Source organism: Balaenoptera borealis (assembly GCF_965194805.1).
Source record: "Balaenoptera borealis genome assembly, chromosome: 1".
NCBI classification, from domain to species: Eukaryota; Metazoa; Chordata; class Mammalia; order Artiodactyla; family Balaenopteridae; genus Balaenoptera; species Balaenoptera borealis.
Genome location: NC_138860.1, coordinates 86,426,462 through 86,447,326, shown reverse-complemented (window position 1 = coordinate 86,447,326; position 20,865 = coordinate 86,426,462). Strand labels below are relative to the sequence as shown.

The window sequence follows — 20,865 nt, the reverse complement described above, 5'->3', positions numbered from 1 at the left end:
AGAGGCGACGGTGTTTGAAGTTCGTCTGGGAGTTGTTAGGGCGGGGCAGGCGAGCGGAAACGCTCAGCCCCTCCTAAGGCAGTGCTGGACGTTAAAGGGTCACACTGCTCCCGAAAATGTCAATTCAAAACCTGAGAGAACAAAACTTCACTTTTCATGTATTTTGTAGCCTTCTTTCGTTTCCCAGAGAAGGGTGTGCTGAGGAACCCCCCAACGCAAGGCGTGGAGGCAGCTGTCCACCCCGACCCGCAGCCTTTGGACAGATACGGCCTCACAGCCCCGGCCTGGGCTTGAGGTATTTCGTTTTTCCTCAGCGAGGGGATTGCGGAAGGTCTGAGCTCGCCTAGGCGTTATTGCATAGAGAGTGAGGGGAACCTGAGGCTCAGAGGTGGAGTGATAGCAAAGCTGAAGGGTCGTTGACACTGAAGCCCAGAGTCCTCCGTCTCAACGTCCAGAGCGCACCCTGACGCCCGGCAACGTCTGGGTGTGTTTTGCCCCATCTGCACGGAAGGGAGAACCCAAATTGCCTGTGAATTCTGCAGAGCCTCCCCTGACCCATCCCCTTATTTCCTTAGTAATAATATGGTCGGTACCTTCCTCTCTTGGGTCACACCCCCTTCGCCCACCCCCACCACCACTCTCTTACCTAGGTTCCTTTATTCAGACACAAGAAACAGTGCCAACAGCGTGTATAAATATTGTGCTTTAATGAACTCCTTAAATAGAAATGTCACGACAAAAATATACAATTGGAAGAGACAGGGTGTCTCCCATACCCATAGAAAACTGTAAAGAAAGAAGTAGAAATCGGAATTAAAGGAGCAGCAAGAGGAGGTGAGTAGGAGGTCTGTAGGCCATCTTGTTGACACTGATATATGGTATCTCTGATCTCACAATTTACCAGCTCAGTATCCAAAATTTCCATCCAAAAGGGATGGCATTGCCCTGAAAAAAAGATGCGATCTTATTCTGGATTGTTTTTGTTTGTTTTTGTTTCTTAATTCTTCAAATCACAGGAAACTATTTAAACCAAGCAGGGCAGGGTAAGAGTTGGATAAGGTTAGCACCACCCATCTGCAATGGAAACTCAAGTCAGTGAGCTTGTTTAAGGGCTGGTGTATGAAAGCTGAGGCAGCAAGACCAGGTAAGAAAAATTGAAGTATTAGACAAAACTCTCCCTCACCCCAGACCACCCTCTGCCCTGCCCATGAGAAAGCCAGCAATTTCAATGGGACTGGGAGAGAACGGTATTTGGATTTCTTTTCTTGGAGTGATCCTCAGGAGATATTCTTGGTGTCCATTTCCTTAATAACTCCTGAAGATGGGCTAGCTCAGCCTGAAGGCCAGAGATCGTGGGAGCTGAGAGTCCCATCTGGGGAGGGGGTGAAGAGAGGCAGAGAGGAATATTATTTTAGCTGTAGCTCTCTGGTCCTGGCATCCTTAATTCTCTTTCCCCCTCCCTAGTTTCCACTTGATATTAGTCGCAAGCAGTTTCCCCACACTCCCAGACCTATCCACTTTGATACCAACAAGAATGGTACCTCACTTCCCAGACCCCCAGCCCTTTCCCCTTCCAGCTCCTGGAAACATCTGGTTTCTCCTAGAACTTCTGGTTCAGCAGTCAGGCCCCTTCTCCCACTCCCAGTCCCTGTTTTTCCTTCTCACCTGGACCTCAGGCCTTCCCCTCAGGTAGCAGCGTCTCCAGAGCCTGATTTGGGGTCCCAGATATCCAGGCAGCAGCAGCCCCGGGGGTAAAGGGCAAGCTCCCCAATGTGAGGGGAGCCCCCACTCCTGATCAGCCAGGCTTTCAGAGGAGATAGCAGGTCGAGGGAGCCAACGAGAAGAGACTGCCAGCAGGGAGGGACTGTCCCGCCAAGGACAGAGCTGATTCAGGGGGGTCAGGGCCCCTCTAGAGAAGAGCCACAGAGAACTGGGGGGCCCAGGAACCATGAAGCTTGGCTAAGGAGGAAAGGGAAATCAACTGGCAACCTAGAAAACTGATGACCCCAGTTTCCCCAAACTGGCTCAGGAAGGAATGTCCAGCTGCCACCCACTCAACACTGCACGTGTGATCAAACTACAAGCCTCCCCCCGAGAACTCTTTATCTGCTCTCCTTATTAGCCTTCAGACTAGGCCTCAAGACTGATTAAAGTTGATTTTAGGGAAACATACAAATGTTTGCGTGAGACAGGAAGACTAATAAGGATGAGGAGGACAAAAAAGATGCCTTATGTTAACTTTAGGATTTCTGTCTTCCTGGGGACAGTCAGGGACTATAAATGACAGCTAACAGAAGAGGAGTGAGGAACTCAGACACTGTGTCATTTCACTTCTCATCTAGTAGGATGAGCCTGTGAGAGAGTCGGAAGAATTTAGGAACTTTAGACACCTCACCTGCTGTCTAGGGAGCCAGGAATCTGGGCAGTGTTCTGGGTCATAGCCAGGATTATGGAATTGTAGTATCTGTTCCTTGCTATAGCGTAAGTCCCAGTCCCAGACAGATAGCTGTGGGTTAACAGAGTTCCCAGCTGGGGGCTGGGAGTACCCCGCAGTATAGACTTGTGTATAGGTGTTGAACTGGATAGAGGAAACAAGAAAAGGATGGTTAAACAAACAAAAATATATAATCCTTCTCCCAAGTCTAGAGAGAAATCATGGAATTCTCATCTCTTAAGAATCAGATACAGGGTGAAAGTCCAGTCCTGAAAGTGAGCACCAACCTCCCCCTTTCCCATCCACAGACCTCACTTTTCATAATCAAGACTAAACTTCAGAGAGTAGTGGGTTTTTTTGCGGGGGCCGCACTGCACAGCTTGCGGGATCTCAGTTCCCCAGCCAGGGATTGAACCTGGGCCACGGGAGTGAGAGCCCAAAATCCTAACCAGTAGCCCACCAGGGAACTCCCAGAGAGTTCTTCTTAATGGGGGGAAAAAAAGACAAGTCAAAAATGGAAGTCACTGACCTGTCTATTCTGCTTTCCACGCTCCCAGGGAGTGTCTCTCAAGAATGTAAGGGTGTCGGGAACCCTGACGCTGTCATGAAGAGCAAGAAGGAAGAACTCAGAGAATTCAAACTCAGCTGGAGACTGCTGGAGGAGCTGCCAGACGCAATCAAGGAAGAGGAGAAACACTGGGGCCTGAGAAGAGGGAAATTAAAAGAGGTTGGAAGGGGTTATGGGGACCTAAATGGGGAGGATGACAAAATAACAGGGGATGAGGGGCACAGGAACAGAGAACACTAAGGAGGTCAGGGAGTGGAAATCTCAGTTGAGGTAGGGGGTTGTGGTCCCTCACTCACCTGGGTCTCCCTTCAAGCTTAGCCCAACCTCAGAACCCTTTGGACCTAATTCACCTCCGATGGATTTTACTATTTACTTTTCTCATCCCCGTACTTCTTAATAATACTCTCCCAGTACCCTCCCCAAACATTCTCACCTCTTCACTGGCCCCAGTTCCCCCAAGTCGGGTCAGGAAAGGATGTCCAGCTGCCACCCACTCTCGCTGCACTAGTGATTGGAAGCCAAGCAGTGTTCGGGCTTCAGGGGCTGAAAGCAGCTGGACGAGTGAAGAGAGGAGGCCATTGAAATCACGGTCACCGCGCTCTGGGTGATAAAGAGGGATAAGGGACAAAGAAGGAAGGGCAAGAAACTAGGGCAAAAGAGAGTGAGAAAAAGAAACATGGCAAGAGGAAGTGAGCAGCACAGAGGAGGAAAGTTTGGGGTAGGTAGGATTGAGAGGGCACATAAAAGTGAAGAGAAAACAAAGACTTTGAGTGATTCACTTCATACACTCCACTGAGTTAGAAATACCCAGCTTCACATGTAGGAAGCAGAATCATAAATGTCCAACCAGCTTCCACATTTTCCTTCCCACCCCAGCCCCAATCCCCATCCACTGATGGAAGGACAGGAAAAGAGGGCTGAGAACCCCTCTGTTAGGGACCACAAGCTTAGTGGGGAGGCAGAGGTAGCACTGAAGGATGAGTTAGAGCTGATGGGTAGTTCCTAGCAAAACGAGAGGATGCTAGCACTGGGAGGGGACAAGGAAGCTTTATAGGTCTCCCTCCCTGAGCAGAATCCAGTCAGGTGAGTAAAGAAAAAAGGTGAGGAATGGAGTGGGTTGGCCCAAGAAACTCACCTTGAAGTACTACAGAGCGAACCCTGGATGTCACTAAGACTGAGATGTCACTGGCCTTTCGAAGACAAGACCTGGAGGGGTGGGTGAGGAAGAGAAGGGGAGAACAACAAGCCTGGAGGAAGGGAATGATGGGTCATGGGATACAATAGAGACAGACTCCCAATTCCTGCCCCCTCTCCTTCTAAGGAGCAACAAATAACAGTCTTCTTGGGGAACCAAGGAGAAGAGTTAATGGAAGACCATTTAGGAGTCAGAGGGAGTACCTGACGTAGTCCAACCATCGTGTTCCATCCAGAGCTGAGAGCCATTTATCCTCAGCCACAGATGCATCTGAGAGAGAGTAGAGGAGTCAGAAGGGCAAAGAGATCAGGAGAACTGGGGGTTCAGCATCCAGAATTAAGAAGGGTTAATAATAAGTTGGGTAGTGGTTGCTTAGGTCTGGGGATAGGAGTGAGAAGTAACTATAAATGGCTATGAGGTTTCTACAATTAAGTTGTGGCGATGGTTGTACAACATTGTAAATACAATGAAATGCATTGAATTGTACACTTAAGATGGGTGAAGGGTGAATTTTATGGTACATAAATTATATCTCAATAAAGCTGTTTAAGAAAAAGAATATCTTGGGGTCAAGAAGACAGGAAATCAGTGAGTCTGTGGGAGATGGGAGTTGAGTAGAAAACTAAGAATCATTGGGTTGAAGGGGTACTCATCCATAGCAGGCAAAAGAGTAAACCAGGTTAGGGTCAGCAGACCTAGAGATGGGGTAAGGGGTCAAAGTTTATCTCACCAGGCAGGCAGAGGGCCCTCAGCCTCAGGTGGGCAAGTTGGACATCTGCAAGACTGGGGAGCTCATCCATAGTGTCTACCAGGACAACGTCTGAATGCCCAGCCTGGAGCATCGACTCCACTACTCTGGAGGGGAGAGAGTCAGAAAGTAAGGGAAGGTGTCTGCCCTGAATATCTAACGCTTGATTCTTCTCATCAAACCTCCCCTCACCTGATATCCTCCTTGTTGGGGTCACTGGCTGTATAGAAGCCGCCACAGCGGAGAAGATCACTACCCCCAGGGTGATGCCAGGACAGGCGCTTCACGTGGATGAGAGAAGGATCACTGAGGGAGAAACTCCTAGCCCCACCCTACCCTTGCCCCCACACTGACCTCACAGGGGTCCCCTCCCTCCACGATGACCCGTAACCTCCCACGACCCTCTAATTCCCAACCGTTACCCTCACCCTCACACTGACCGGTCCACGGCCCTGATGGAAGTGGCCAAATGCTCTCCTGACCTCACTGTCCAGAGTTCGATTAGGGACCCAGAAGTAACGGGGGAGGCTGTGAAATTGAGAGTTATGTCACAGCTTGGCTCAGTGACCTCATTATAATGCAAACCTGTTATTACAAGGAAGCTGCTTGGGAGGGGATCATTCCAAGGGATCTCAAGTTTAGAGATCTGGGAGTTAAAGGGGATAGCTTTGTGGATGTCCTAGGAGGCTGGAGTTTGTGGGAAGTCCTAGTTTTAGAGGATCGGAGAAGTGTGGGAAGATTGAGGGGGCAGCAGGGGTTGGGTGGACTGGGGGATCACCTGGTGGCTACGTCGAACCTCTCGTTGACAGTGCTGAGCCTCCAGCCCCTGGCCCCCTGCTTTTTCCGCTCAATCTCCCAGTCTTCTGATGTCTCCAAGAGGGGAATAGGTGGTTTTCTGGAAACAGAACTCTGGCCTAGGGCAGGAGGGAGGCACAGAGGAGGAGGAAGAGGAACCAGAGCCAGCTCAGCTCTTTTGTCTTCAGCCAGCTTCTGCTTTTTCAGACTCTTTACCCTTTCCTTATCCTAAAGCCCCCACACTCACCAGCCTTGCTCAGGGTTATCCCTGCATACTGTTGGGCTTGACGGTTCTGAGCTCTGGCTTGGACAATGGCCATGGTCACCTGTAGAAGAAAGGACATCCCATCCTTTGTCTCAGACTGAAGTGAAAAGAAGGAAATAGGGCTCATGTGTTGCTCCACTGTCTTTGCCGCCAATAGAGAAGAAAAGCGAAGGCAATCCCCAACGAAGGGAGCTTCCACAGGTCATGGGGACTGGAGTCAGGGGACACATTTAGGACCACAGAATGACAGAATGGTAATTCTGGGAGGAATCTTGGGGATAATCTTATGCAACCCTCCCTGTTTTTCAAAGGCAGAAACTTGTCCGCAGTTACACTCCTGATAATTGGCAGAGCTGGGCTAGAATTCAGGCCTTTTACTCTCACTATACTATCATTTTAGTCACTCCTTGAAGAGAGAAGCAGAGAGAATGATGAGAGGGATCTTGGGAGACAGGGGACTATTGGGAATTTCCAGGGAAAGGATGCCAAGGTTCTAAGGGGAAGAGGGGTCCTTGGGCTGGAGGCCTCTTACCTGAAAGGCCTGCGGCTCTAGTCCTCCAGCCTCGAAACCAACTCTGAGTAGCCGGAAGTCTTGGCCATGAATCAGAATCTCCTCAGGGATAAATTTAAGCAGGGACCCGGGACGGAGGAGCTGGACTCGGGACAGGCCATTCACTGAAGTCAAGAGTTAGAGAGCGGTATAGCCATGGATCAGGGTCCCTCTAGGAGGAACTCTTCCAGCCCATCCCACTCCATCCACTCAGGCTGTCATCTGAAAATAAAGGAAGGATGAGGAGGGGTTCTGACACCGCCAGTGAGCCCCTTCACCAAACTCCCACACTTACCAGCCTCTAATCGCCCAATGTTGGCCAGGGAAAAATCATACTCACTGCTCAGGGGAGTCTCCTAGAGGAAGCACATGAACTGATGCTAAAGACATCTGAAGTCTCATTCTTTGTCCTACCTTGGCAGCCCTAACCTCCCTAGAGATAGTCCCCATGGACAATCCCTGATACTCTCAGAAGACAGCCCTTAAGCATAACTCTCACTTTCTCACTTCCTGTAATGTTTATCTCCATCTTCTAGACTCCCCTACCCACTTCCCACTAGTTGTCCTTTGCACTGCCCTAACCTTCTCACCTCACTCCGCTGCCATCCACAGGGCTGGAAGGTGACTCTCAGGTTGCTGCAGATCAGGGTTCCAGGCAGTTCAGGTTCCAGCCCTTTCCTCACCCCTGGGGCCCATGCTAGGATCTGCTCCCCTGCAGGGCAAGAAGGGAAGCCAGGTTATGACTGTTGCCAGTGTTGCACACACTCGTATACACCCACTCCTCTCAGACAGGAGAATCTAAAGAGGGACGATTAAGATCCTCCCCTAGCCCCACTAGAATGAAAGCTTAGGAGGAGAGAATTTATATTCTTTTACTCTAGAGCCTAGAAAGTGCCTGGGACATAGTAGGCACTCAAATATTTATTGAATAAGTAAATGAGAAGAGGAGTAACAGGGTCAAGAAAACAGAGGGACCATCAAGGTCCAAGCTCCCAGCCAGCCCTAGACAGAGAAGAGAGCAAACCTCAGGCAGAAGCACTTTGAGCCAGGAGAGGAGTACAGAGGTACCTTTGGTGAGGTTTGAAAAAAGGTCTGAGGAGCATGAAATTTGGGGGAGTCTTTGGAGATCAGAAGTATTGGAAGGGCATTATTACCTGGGAGGCATCCAGAGGCCAGGCAGCTGCCAAGCTGATGACTCCTGGGCTCTGGCATCCCACTCCCCTGGACAGACTTTGGTCCAGAGAGCTGCGAAGGGTGTAGGGTTAATCCCTAGGCCTCTCCAATCCTGGGGTCTGGGGTTACTTCAGCAACCGCTTCTGGAGGCCTACACTCAGACACTCAGGAGAAACAGATCAGTGGCTGTGGGGAGCTCAGCACGGGGGGGTTGGCAGGTAGTTAAGGGAGGGGCTGGTTAATGGATAATGAGACAATGAACTTGAGACTGCAAAAAAGACCAAGCTCCATCAACTGAGGTTGATATGAGACACACCCTCCTCCTCCTCTAGATCCTTTTCTTCCCTCTTTCTCCACACCATTCCCATTCACACCCTCTTGCCAACGCCCCCCCTCGCGCGGAAGCCCGTTTCCTCTCCTTACCCCCATCTCTGGCTCCTCCTTCTGGGGGGCGACGTTGAAACTCTGGCCCCGGCCCCCCCACCACATTTCTCTGGCTCCATCCGGGGATGGAGCCGTCAAGGGTGGGAAACCTCGAGGATGCTCAAGCCCCTTGGGGAGAGGCTGAATCTTGTATATGGGAGGAGGGAAGTCAGGGAGAGGGGCAGGAGGGAGATTCAAGGGAAAGGAGCATTTGAGGTGCAAGGAGCACGCTTTGGGGTCTTTTGAAAGGTGTGTCCAGCCCAGCTAGAGGAGGCTCCTCGGAAACTTCAGTCGACTCTGGAGAGGGCGGGAGAGATGCCCAGCCCCTTAAAGGAGAATACACACAATTTTGGAAAAGTGGAGAGGAAGTGGAGGAGCCTAAGAAAGGTGAGGAAAAAATGGGGAAGTGAGAAAATACCCAGATTCCCTGCTTTACCCCAAACCCAGATCCTATTGTCTTCCTGTTCATGAGCATTGGAGACTGTTTGAGGGGAGCAGTAATGCCAAGTATTAAACTGGAATCATTGGGCCACTTCCCTGGACTCTCACTGATGGCTTCCCTGGGAAGCTGTTTTTGTTTTTTTGTCTTCTTAAAGGGGGTGGGGGTGGGGGGAATGTTAAAGTAGTGCAGACTTCCTTGCTGCCTCCCCTTACAGACCTAACAGAAGTGGTTGAGAAGAAATTTATTAATGGAAATTGGCCCTCAGGGGATTTTTGCCTGGGGAGGGAATTAGGGAGGGGGGTGAGTTAAAGTGTTTTTGTGTATCCTTCTCCAGAGAGCATGAAACATATCTCATGTGAAGGGTCCAGTGGAAAAGTAGGGAGAGAAATTGAAACATCTGCAGGATACAGACACAGGTACAGGTATGTTTACATGCAAGTTCTGGTGGTGGGGGTGGGAGGCCCAAGGAAAAGATCTTACCACTTAATCCACACACACACACACACACACACACACACACACACACACACACACACACACACACAACCAGCTGGAAACTAGAGCCCATTCCAGGTACAGGAGCCCTCCCTCCAGCCCAGACATCAGATCTCCAAGTTAATGATTCATGTTAAGGACTTTGAAGGCTGAGGGTTGGAAACCTCTGTTAAGTGCAACAGTCCCATCCCCCCACCCTCCCCCTTGCAACCCAAGAAGCAAAGATGGGTGGGGAGGGCACTAGGAGGGAAGTAAAGGAACTGTAGGCGATGGTGACTGGGGGTAGGAATGCAAAAATCTACCTTTAGGTATGAAAAAGACAGAAAATAAAATACAAAGTAATGAATTCATGAGCTGCTGTTTTATTGATTTTGAGTTTGTACAGAGGCAGCAATTCTTAGGTGGGGGCCCCAGTTTTCCAGTGACAACTCTCTCTTTCCCCCCCAGCACACACACCCTTCCGGCCTCAGCTTTAAAAGTTCCCTGTCTTGGCTGCAACTGTGGAAATAGTGAAGATATTCCGAGGCAGGGAGTCAGTCTGGAACATAGAAGCATACACCTGCTAGGAAGGTAGCCCAGAAGCCTGATTCTAGAAGTCTTAAAAGCTACCAAGCCCCGCCACCCCCACCTGCATTCTATCAGCCTCAATCTCTTGGGGGGGAAGAAAATATTTCCCAAGGTCTGTGGCAATAGGAAGAGCTGTGTACCAGAGTTTCAAAATCCATTAACCACTTTCCTTCTCCCCACCACCCTTCATTCAAGAGCCTCATTCTATTCTTTAATACTTGAGGTGTAGGAGCAGCAGAGGAATACAGAGAAAAAACATCAGGGGAATGGTGGAAGGTCAGAGGCAGAAAAAAGATGGGTGACTTGGATCAGCGCCTAACCAGGAATGCAAAGGGGGCAGCAGCTGAGGGTTAAGTAACAGGAGGACCCCCTCTGTCCATTCTACACACACCCAGTAGAGGTTTAGTGGATGAAAGGAAGGGTGAAGAGGCAAGGGGCTGTATCAGATTTTTCCATTTTCAGAATCCTGGTCTGGTTGCAGGTTTGTGCCAGGAGTGAAGGCTGCTGGGAGGGGCAGCTAGAGGAAGGAGGTGGAGCTGAGTGACTCACAAGATGAGTCACAGATCCAGTTATAAGCACAGAAAAGAGGCCAAGGTCCTCCCCACCCCCGCTCCTCTCTGCGCCACTGTCAGCCAGCTTCCCTTTCTCTTTTCTACTGCCCCTTACCCAAGTGGCCAGTGAAGGGAGGTGGCATGGAGAAAGTCTCCATGGGGGATGTCATGATATTTTGCTAGTCAACTTAAGTTCAGGGGGCAAAACAGCCTGTAATTTGCAGACCAGGTATCTACAAAGTGAAAGAGACAGACTGCCTACATGAGTCACTGAATCTGTTGTTGAAGGGCCTGGAGGGAAAAGGAAATTAGAAAAATCTGGGGTGCAGGTGATTCCAGGCCGAGAAGGGGCTTCTGATTCTGCCTTCTCACCTGTGGTTGTGTGTCTGGGGCACTGACTCCTTAGAGAAAGAAGAGGACACAGAGTCCAGAGGTGTCTGAGTAACTGGGGACAATTATCTTTGAACCTTCTTTATTGGGAAAGATAAAATGTGACTGGAACCTTGGACATGTGGCTGTTTAGAAAGTAGTAAGAATAGCAAAAGCTTTTTTTCAGAAGTCATTCAGAACCAGCTCCATTCTTTTCAGCTCAGTATCATTCCCAAATATGCAATAAAAAGTCATTGCTAATTTCTGTTGTGTTGGTCTGTGAGCTTTAGTTTCACTTGAGAAGAAACAGCCAACAGGAGAGGGAAGGAAGTTCCCTCCAGGCCCTGTACAGCACTGAGTTAAACACCATCCGCACTCCATAAAGAGACTGAATCTTTAAAAAAAAAAAAAAAAACAAACTTTTAATATAATCTTTTACTTTTGTGGTAGAATCCAGTGTGAAGGAAAAACGTTTGGTTAAATCTTGTAACTCTCAATAAAACCAGCGTAGATTAAGGGAGGAATTTGGAGGCCTCTCCTATAGTATACTTGCTCCATCAGGGCTGAGATGGAGAACGTAGGGTGGAGTGGTAGCACTGTCTTAAATCAAAAGGGGAAAAATAAGAGCCCTGAAAAATCTTCCCTCTCCAATAAAAACCTCAGTAGGTTCCCCAGTGCCTGGATTAAAGGAACTAGGTGCACTTATTTAAGCCTGAGAGATGATATCATCCCTCAACTAGGGTTGAGGGGTCTGCCTCCCCCCTTCACCCACACCCTCCTTAACTAAGGAATTTGGTTCATTTTGAGTGCACATCATGTACCCTTCTCCTCCCTTTTCCCCAACACAGTAATTGCATGAGCTTGCCTCTTCCACCCCCTCATCCTCCCCAAATACCATAAACCAACCAGAGTCTGTCTTCATTTTGCAGGCATTATTTTTTCACCACCCTCCCATTCCACAGCCCTCTCAAAGGATGAAGCAAAACAAACTTTACTCATCCCTATGGAAAAACATCCATTGACTCAGGGTCCCTCATCTTTAGAATAGAGAGGGTGTTGTTTTTTTTTTTTTAATGTGTCAATAAATAGTTACCTTCCCAAATTAAAAAAAAGAAATTTATTTCTTAATGAAAAAGCTAGAGGGCCTAAATAAAGCCCTATTTTACCATATTCACCCCTAGGCCACCCACCAGAATTTCCACCTTTTTTATTTGAAAAGAAGTCAAAAGCAATTGGGATTGGTTCATTTATAAATCAGAACAAAAGCAAACATGACACAAGGTTTCCGTTTTTGTTCATTTGTCCTCAGTTTTTAAAAACAAAAGTATTAACTAGAATCTAGTAACAGATCAAATCCAAACACAGCAGTCCAGTGCAGAATCAACTTTCCTGGTTTTATTCTCTGGGAAAGTCCCTGGTCTGTTTCCATTTCTATTGGTCCAGGCCAAAATCCTATGATATAGATGGATGCCTATGGGAAAGCTAGGTGACCTATGCAAATTCTCGGTGTGAGTTTGAGCCACCTGTTGTTTGGGTGCATGTTAGGGGACGAAGTTCATAAGGTGGTGGTCTCACCAATGTTGTTCTAACCCTAGAAACAGGGTAAGGTGAGCAAGGCACTCACTTTGGGCACAAAATTTAAGGGGTGCCCCAAAACCCAGTAACCAAGATACTATTTTAACACAGTATATTTTGAAAATCAAAACTAATGTAAAAAAATCCACAATGAATAAAGTATCAAAATTTTAAATAAAGACAGGATTCAACCCGTACTTGCTCAATTCAGCGTTCCTTCCCTCACTCTAACCCCAGTCCTGTTGGATTCTGTCTTTTTTAAGATTCTGATATTTTGCTCATCATGGATTTTTTTGCATTAATTTTTTTAAATACTGCATTAAAACAGTATTTATCTTGATTACTAAGTTTCTGGTATCTCCTTAAGTTTTGAACCTGAGGGGCGTGCTTGTCTCACACTAGTCCCAGTCCTGCCCAGAAATATATACATACCCTCCTTTGGAACCTATCTCCTTCGACCTCATTGCTTCCTTAACACCAGGTTTGTTTTCAAATAAAAGCCTAAGAATTAACAGCCATGGAAATTATTAAATCAACAATCAGATTTAGAAAATAAGTGACTTTTCAAGTTTGTTGAGGAGAAAGGAAACTTTCTAAATTGTGAGCAGTTCCAATGAATAGGACAGTCTTGGCTGGCTTTGTTACCAAGGGGGAGATGGGATGACAACTTTCCTGATTGGGCAGAAGCAACACAGGGCAAACATGAGTTCCCCTAACGCGCACACCCAGCCCATGTCTGCCTTGGATCAAATGTGGGGATTACATTCCACAGGATGGTTTATGAGTACATACCTCAAAAGAGAAATCCAAATACAGAAAAATAGCCCCAATTAACACTCTGGACACTTAAGTACACTTATTCCCCTTCCTCATATGCACCCAGGAGTGTATACAATTGCATAGTTGAGTTCTTTTCTTCCCCCAGAAAAAAAAAATTTAAAGAAAAGGGAAAATTGGCCCAGGATAGGTCCTCCAGTTTAAAGCTTTTAGAAATGATGCTGGCCAGAGCATAGGCTGTCCAGACTTGTGCTTTGTGCAAAATGCAAAGGAGCTCCCCCCTACTGTGTCCACAGACCCACTCCCACCCTCCGGGGAAAAGGATGGGTTGGGGGGCGGGGGAAGGGGGAAATCCAAAGACAGATCAGCTCATTGGGAGTAATCTGTGATCTGTGGTTATAGTTCACTAAAATATATTTCTCTACCTTTTTATAAATTGCCCCTAACCCCTACCCCAAGTTTCAACATCAGTCCTATTATCAAAAATATCTCTTCTTACAAAGTATTTTTATTATTTTAATAAACTAACCACAGATTAAGGTCAGCTATGGCTTAACAAAAGAAGCCAGGATGTTAAGTTCATTCTCCAAAAGTAGAGAGGAAGGAGAAAGAATCACTTAAATAGGAGGAAAAAAAAATTTTTTTTTTAATGTTTTTGCTTGCTGGGGTCGTTTTGTTTCTTTTCTTTAAAAAAAAAAAAAAATTCCAAAAAATAAGTTGCTTTCTACAGAAACACAGCAGCAGAGGATGGTAGTGCTCTATTTAGGTTTTTGGTTTTGTTTGAAACAGTCTGGCCAAAAGTCTGTCCTCCTCCCACCCCCCTCCCAAGGCGCACTCAAACCCCAACATGTGGTTATTGCTAGTAGTTAAAAAAAGATCACCTCTGCACCAATTCACCTGGAGAAAATTCAACACACACAGCTGCTCTTCGCATCATTCTCTTGCCTTCCCCAGAGGGAACTTCTTTTGTTGTTGTTGTTTTTTAATAAAATTAAAGTCTTAAAAAAAAAATCACAACCTTCTTAGCTCAGCCCTCAAAAAGGATGAGAAAAAGATAGGGGGCAATTGGCAATCTCCTCTCGAACTAGAAGGGATGACAGATGGCTGTTTAGAAGGAAATCAAACTCAAGAGGAAGAAGATTCCCCTTTTAAGTTCCTCCCTTTCCCATCTCACTAAACGGATTTAAGCCAGCCCCCTCCTAATAAGCATCCATAAGCACACATTACTGCCTTGTCTTTCCAGATCCTTCAGGAGGAAAAATTTATCCAACACTAAATTTCTACCTTAATTCAACTCAATAGCAAATTTGACTAATTTCCCAGTTTCCCTCCACACTCGCAACTCCACCACCATGTGCTTTTTTCCAACCTAAAAGAACTTTGGTCTGTTTTCTCTTTTATTGACTGAGAACCTCCTTTGCCAGTTCCTCCCCCAGACTTCTGCCCACCTCCCCACCCCCTCACATCAAATCTTCCCTTACACTTTCCCTTAGGTCCTGGGATGGACCCAAGGGGTTACGACACAGAATTACCATCTTTCCCCCCTTGTACCTCCTCAGTACCATTAAGTCAAGATGGGCAAAGGACCAGTACAGCCCTTGAGGCACCATCCAGCCCTGACCTGCTCTTGCCAGCCCGGCAGCTCTCCAGAGCATACACACTTAAAAGTTTCTGGCCAGGCTCACACAAACATTACTGCATTTGCCCCATCAACATGGGGGCTGGGTCTTATGAGCCAATTAATTAAGCTTAACTTTCTTTGTTTAGCCCCCTTGCCCTCCAAGGTTTCCCCATTCAGAACCTGTGCACCAGCAGCTCCCCACCCAGTTCACGTTCCCTTCTCCTCAGTTCTTCCCTGTAACAGCAGGAGCAGAAGTTGTTTGTCTCAGGGTGTCCATAGAAGCTGCAGTTCGGTTGTTTGCATTTGGTCTGGGTTGGGGGAAGCCCCCGGGGACCTCCAGCCCATCCATCTGGCTCAGGGGGCTCTCTGTAGCCGTTGCTATAGGAATCAGCCACGCGGAAGTGGGGTGGTAACAATGCACCCCTGTGAACTCCATCCTTGGAGTGACTGCCTGGCTCCAGAGAAGGGATGCTGTCCTGATGGGGGTAGGGTCGCCCAGGAGGGCACTGTCTGGGGAAGGTGGCATATGGTGGCAGGCCCCCCCCACATGGCCCCCCTGCCATCTGCCTCCGGGGCTCCTGGCAGTGGACTCCACCCCCAGAAGGCCGAGGGATAGTAAAGCCACCAGGGTAGCCAGTAGACAATGCCACCGCCTTGGACTCTGCTGGAGGAGCAGTCAGCAGCTCCTCCCCGCCATCTGGCTCTGGCTTTTTGGCTGGAGGAGGCCCACTCCCTACCCCTCCATTCATGATCTTCCTCTCTGCCTCCTTCTGCTTCTGCTCTGCCAGGAATCTCTCCTCAGCATCAGAAAGGTAGCGTTGGATCATCTCCTCCTGATATTGGTGACGGTGACCCATCTTCAGGGTTCCAACAAAAATAAACTTCCCCTCCCCTTGCATTGCAATCCTCAAAATGCTCAGGCTTTGCATCACCTCCTGGCTATACTTGCTCCCTCCATTACCAACAGACTCAGATGTGGGCTTCTCAGTTACAGGCCCATCCCCAGCTGCCTCCTCCTTGCCACCCTTCCAACTCTTCAGTGAGTTTTTCTTCTTCTTCTCCAGTGTCTCAGTGCCACTGCTTACCCCCGACCCTGTTCCCATCCCTCCAGGCTTAGAACCCTTGCTGTGCATCAGGCCTCCCATGTTCTTCTTGAGCTTGCTGCCCAAGGTTTTGCCAAAGCTGCCCAGTTTGTTAGCCACAGAATCTGCTCTTTTCTTGTCCTTTTCCCGATCTCGTTTTGACTTCTCTTTCCGCTTGCTGCCCTCATTGCTGGCAGAACTGCTGCCAACTGACTCCTTGTCTGATTCCCCAGACTCAGGAGTGGACCGGGGCTCATCTCCAGCTGAGGCTGTCGGGGACTCAGGCTGGGCCAGGGGAGCCTGGAAGAGACAAGAACGTGGCTGACAGATATAGCATGGATAAACAACAAGGTCCTACTGTATAGCACAGGGAACTATATTCAATATCCCGTGATAAACCATAATGGAAAAGAATATTAAAAAAGAATGTCTATATGTGGATAACTGAGTCACTCTGCTGTAGAGCAGAGATTGGCACCACATTGTAAATCAACTATACTTCAATTAAAAAGAATTTTTTTTAATTAAAAAAAAAAAAAGAACGTGACTGACAGTTATCCCATTGGTCTGGGTTGAGGGAAGCCCCCAGGAACCTCTAGCCCATCCATCTGGCTCACGGAGCTCCCTGCAGCTGTTGCTATAGGAATTAGCCATGTGGAAGAGGGGTGGTAACACCCCTATGAACTCCTTCCTTGGAGTGACTGCCTAGTTGCAGAGAAGGGTTGCTGTCATGACAGGGGAAGGGTCACCCAGGAAGGCACTATCCTTCCCCAGCTCATCAGCTCTCCCATGAACCAGGGAAAGAGGTATCTAATATCTAACTTTTATCTCACCCCCTGCAATTTGATGCCCTTCTGTAATAAGGAGATACCAAAATGAAGCCTGGATTTTGCTCTTCTAGAACAATGAACAACTATACAAATACATGGCCTCTGGGTGAGGAGGGAGAATATTCTATAGACACTAGAATGGCCTTTATTATAAATTTCTCTATGCCAAATTCTGCTCAAAATTAATCTCAAGGAAGTCTTGAATAACCACCCCAAGTCTTAACCATTCTGCATCCCCTCAAGTTCTAGACATTCAGCACTGGAGTCCATCAGTTGGCCCTTGCTCCTGTGTTCCTGTTCTGTGGATAATAATGACATCCTCAGAACCTACTGTATCAGGAGCTCTTTAAGCTATTCTGTCTCCTCTGGTGCCCAACACAGAGGTCTATGTACAGAGGGCTTGGAACAAAGTAATAACAATCTCAAGTTCACCAAAAAGTTCAGAAAACTTTTCTTGAAGAATATGTTTTAGTATCAGAAAGAAGAGCCTGGCTGGTGAGAAGATATAGAAAACAAAGGGCACTAACAGGTAGAAAGGCAAGAAAAAGTGTCGTTTGGAATTTATCTGATATTTTCTAGTTATTCCTAACCTTGAATCATAAGCCACTACTCAGAAGAGACTCAGAAGGAACCACCAGATTTCCTTGTTCTCCCTGACATGAAAATGAGGACATGCAAGGGTGGGGTGGGAGGCGTCCTCACCTGTGCATCCGAGGACACTGGGATCCACTTCACATTCATGTAGCCATGCAGCAGATGCAATTTGACCTCTAGGGACAGGATTACACTGTGAAAAGGAGAAAAAAAGAATTTCAAAATACTGTGACCTTTAAAAAGCAGAGCAGTGTAATCCATTTGGGAGGTAGGGTGGGAGAGGGCTACATGGCTGGGAACTCAGGGTTGAGTTTGAATTAGGGCTCCACGAATTACTAAGCTTTATGACCTTGAGCAAGTCACTTCAACCTCCCTGAAACCCAGGGAGGGGTTGATAATGGGTATAGATAATAATATCTATCCTGCAAGGTTGCTGTGAAGATTAAAATAGTATTTGAAAAGGGCCCAGCACAGTGTCTGGAAACTAGGAAATACTTCCTAAACAGCAGCCACTATTATTGTTGTTCCTGTAAGTATTACTCATAAGGAGCTTTTCATAATTAGGTGAGAACTTATTTAAAAAGCCATAAACGCTGGGTTTTTAAATCAAACCGTCTCAGTTGGGTTCAGTTTTAGGAGCCCGAAGAAGGCGGCACTGGCTAAGAGGTAAAGGAGGAGCTTTTACATTCGTAAGCTCTTATGGGAAGTTTGGAGGCAAGAGGAAGCCAACTTCTGGGAGGTGGCAGGGGGGCGGAGAACATATTTTTCTTGCTGTTTGAGTTCCAGAAAGGCAAAAGCCCAGAGCAAACTGTTTTGGTCAGCTATTTAAAACCCTTCTCATTTGGGCTGGGAGAATTGTGATTTGATCATCTTGATTTTCTGATCACTGTTTTGGGGATTCTGCATGAACACTCCTCATACTGTAAGGAGATCCCAGGATTCCCTTGTCTTTCACAGGGAGAAAAGGCAGCTGCAAGAGTCCTGGTGCCCAATCTGTCTCCCTCCTCTCCATCTTCCCAAAGACACTGGAACTAGGATGCGACTGTCTTTGCCTCTGAGCTGAGGAAAAGTCCCCGGGAGACGGACATCGTATGTGGAAGAGATCGCAGCTACAAAGCAGATAGAACGGCTAGGCTTGCCTCACCTGGCCAATCGGACATTGTCATTGTCATCTTTGCCCCACTCCCAGCCCTTTCCAGGGTCCACAGCAAAGTGCAAGGGCAGCAGCTTATGCTCTGAATCTGTAAGTGGGATCACAGCTGGGAAGGAAAGAAACATGATCAAGGAGTCTCTTTGAGAAGAGAGGAAGGCAACTGAACACAGACTGACTTCAGTGAAAAGGAGGCTGAACCACACCAAAGGTCTCTAACTGCAGTCACTTCTCAGTTCGTAACATGTGAATTACCTTAGCATTTAAAAACTTAACAGGCAGGTTTTCCCTTGTAACCCAGCACACAGTTTAGGCCACTAATCTCCATGACTTCCCACCAGTCAGCTAGCACCCATGATGTTCTTGCCAGTTAACGGAGATTCAGGGAATTCAAAGTCATTATCAAGACAAATATAGCAAAGCATCATTTGGAAGGTACTATGAGCTTACTGTATAAGCTCTTTACTCCAGAGCAGGGAATACAGGCTGTGTTTTTCTCCAAACCTTTTTTTTTTTTTTAATTTTAAAACCTCTGTATATCTTATAGCTTAGTAAAACCGTATCGACATGCACTGTCTGAGCTTGCATGTCACTTAATTCTTTCCTCCTACATTCTCTCTCATTTCAGTTTTTCGAAGTGAAAATAAAGCAGACCAAAAGACACCAGAGACACAGACACTGCATTCCGCACCTTGTTCCTTGGCATTCTCCTTCTGTTCCATGGACACAAGTGCAGAAAAGTGGGCCTGGTCGTAGGCGAGCACCAGAGGGGAGCGGTGACACTGGCTGGCTGGAACCTCCAAGGGCAGATAGATTCCCCCAAAGGGAATAGGGGCAAATGCTGCAGGAAACCACGGAGGTTATTATTAAGGCTATATTCTTGCCTAGTGGGAAATCCCTCCACCCCACTCTGCCAACTGAGCCCCCCTCTCATTCCAACCCATGTTTAATAATTCTTTCCTAAGAAGCCACATCAATTAACCTCAGCTGCTTTACTCTGAATCTCATGAGAATTTTGCCTTGCTCTAATTTATACCTTGTTTTTTCCCCAAGGGTCTATATAACCCCTTTCCTGCCCTCCTTCCAGTGCTTAGCCCAAGGCTCTGCAGATAGGGCTGCTCAGGGTACAGTGAGGACTGACTGACTCACCTTCCCCGCCAGAGTCCCTCAGCATGGTGTCTGCCACAACGACTATGGGCCTCCTAAGCACATGGGCAAGGACGAAAACATGGAATTCTTCTAGGCTCTCATACACAGGCTCTTCTGAACTCTCCACCCTAGAGTTGCAGGAGGCGAGAGAGAGGAAGGAGTGCAGTGGAAGGGAGAGGGAAGAAAACAAAACAAGAGACCCATAAAGACCAGCTCTGCAAAGAGGAAAAAACAATGTCCCTTCCTTGTTTTCCAGTCTTAAGGCTGCCACACACACAGCTGATTATTTTATGCTACCATGGCTGTTTCTACTTTCGTTTCACGGATGGGGAAATACAAGAAAAGAAATATGAAGGTTCAAGTAGTTTAGGAATCGGCACGTAATCCCTCTCTTAATACCCATCTTGTTCAACAACCTTCCCCAATTCTTTGTCCAGTAGCTCAGTGTACAGCTGTGTAGTTTCACCCTGCTTATCACTTCATGCACCACAACCACCCAAACACACTCACCATGTCCTATCAAAAAAGGACAAAACAAAACACAACAGGAAAGAAACAAAAATCCCTCCTTCTATGTTCACTTACTTGAAGAACAGCCTCACCCATCTGCTTAGTAGCCTAATCAGAAATCTGTGAAATATTTACTGTTCTTTATATTTCATCTTCAATTAATCACCTGGCTTGACCAATTCCATCCTTTAAGTGTCTCTTGTAACTGTCTCCTCTGGCCTATCTGCAACCCATCACTCTTGCTCACACCCATTACTACTACTCCCCTCCGCTTCATCATCCACTCTGCTGTCAGTGTGTTCAAATACATGAATTTGCTCCCGTCACTCAAAAACTCACAATTTAGTGGCTTCCTGCCCCCTAAAGCAATGTTATTCAACATTGGGTGCTTGCTACAAATGCAGATTTCTGGGCCTCACCTCAGTCCAACTCAACTGGACTTCTTTAGGGTGGAAGTCCAAAAATCTGCATTTTAAACAATCCTCCCAGATTATTCTTATGCCCAATAAAGTTTGGATAGGTTATAGTTTTTTAACTTTTTAACTATAGAAAAATTTTAAATTTTAAACATATTCAAAACTAGAAAGAATATTATACTAAACTCTCATGTATCCGTCACCCAGCCTCAACGATTATGAACACATGGTCAATCTTGTTTCACCTAGACCTTGATATATTTTCCTAGGGATGGCCTCCACACCCACGCCACCCCACCAGATTATTCTGGAGCAAATCCTAGACATCATATAATTTCATCCATGAATACTTCAGTTTCAGTCTCTAAAAAGTAAAGGACTCCTTTTAAAAATGACCACAATACCATCAATACCACACTTTAAAAACTTAACAATAATGTAGATATTATTCACATTTCCCCAACTGTCTTATAAATGTCCATACATTCCAGCTGGTTGATGTGTCTCTAAAGTGTCTTTAAACTTAGGTTCTTTCTCCCTTTTTGTTTTCTTTGTCTTTATTTATTGAGGAAACCACGTCATTTGT

At 47.0% G+C, this 20,865-nt stretch overlaps 2 protein-coding genes and 1 long non-coding RNA gene across 5 annotated transcripts in view; 1 reads left to right on the top strand and 2 right to left on the bottom strand.

Moving 5' to 3' along the window:
- Positions 1-688: 688 nt before the first annotated feature.
- MTMR11 (myotubularin related protein 11) lies at positions 689-8,450 on the bottom strand. Its single transcript, XM_082393550.1, is given in 18 exon segments — positions 689-1,239; positions 1,241-1,372; positions 1,666-1,959; positions 2,396-2,578; positions 2,964-3,137; positions 3,436-3,602; positions 4,138-4,208; positions 4,401-4,467; positions 4,928-5,052; positions 5,138-5,226; positions 5,386-5,473; positions 5,724-5,859; positions 5,988-6,066; positions 6,538-6,680; positions 6,851-6,911; positions 7,146-7,267; positions 7,710-7,800; positions 8,152-8,450. Coding segments are annotated over 18 exon segments (2,148 nt in total). The 5' UTR covers positions 8,218-8,450; the 3' UTR covers positions 689-1,179.
- Positions 749-18,192, top strand: LOC309629496. The gene is made up of 5 exons (XR_014245105.1): positions 749-834; positions 2,992-3,161; positions 8,401-8,538; positions 8,928-9,015; positions 18,012-18,192. It is a non-coding gene; the product is annotated as an uncharacterized lncRNA (long non-coding RNA).
- OTUD7B (OTU deubiquitinase 7B) overlaps positions 13,619-20,865 on the bottom strand; it is a 52,775-nt gene continuing 45,528 nt past the window's right edge. For all 3 annotated transcript variants that reach the window (XM_082393526.1, XM_082393525.1, XM_082393524.1), the window contains 5 exons: positions 19,354-19,481; positions 18,896-19,045; positions 18,199-18,313; positions 17,163-17,247; positions 13,619-15,930 (listed from right to left, as the gene is read on the bottom strand). In XM_082393526.1, coding sequence (XP_082249652.1) covers positions 14,722-15,930; positions 17,163-17,247; positions 18,199-18,313; positions 18,896-19,045; positions 19,354-19,481 — 1,687 coding nt within the window. In that variant the 3' untranslated portion in view covers positions 13,619-14,721. The remainder of the gene's footprint in view (positions 15,931-17,162; positions 17,248-18,198; positions 18,314-18,895; positions 19,046-19,353; positions 19,482-20,865) is intronic.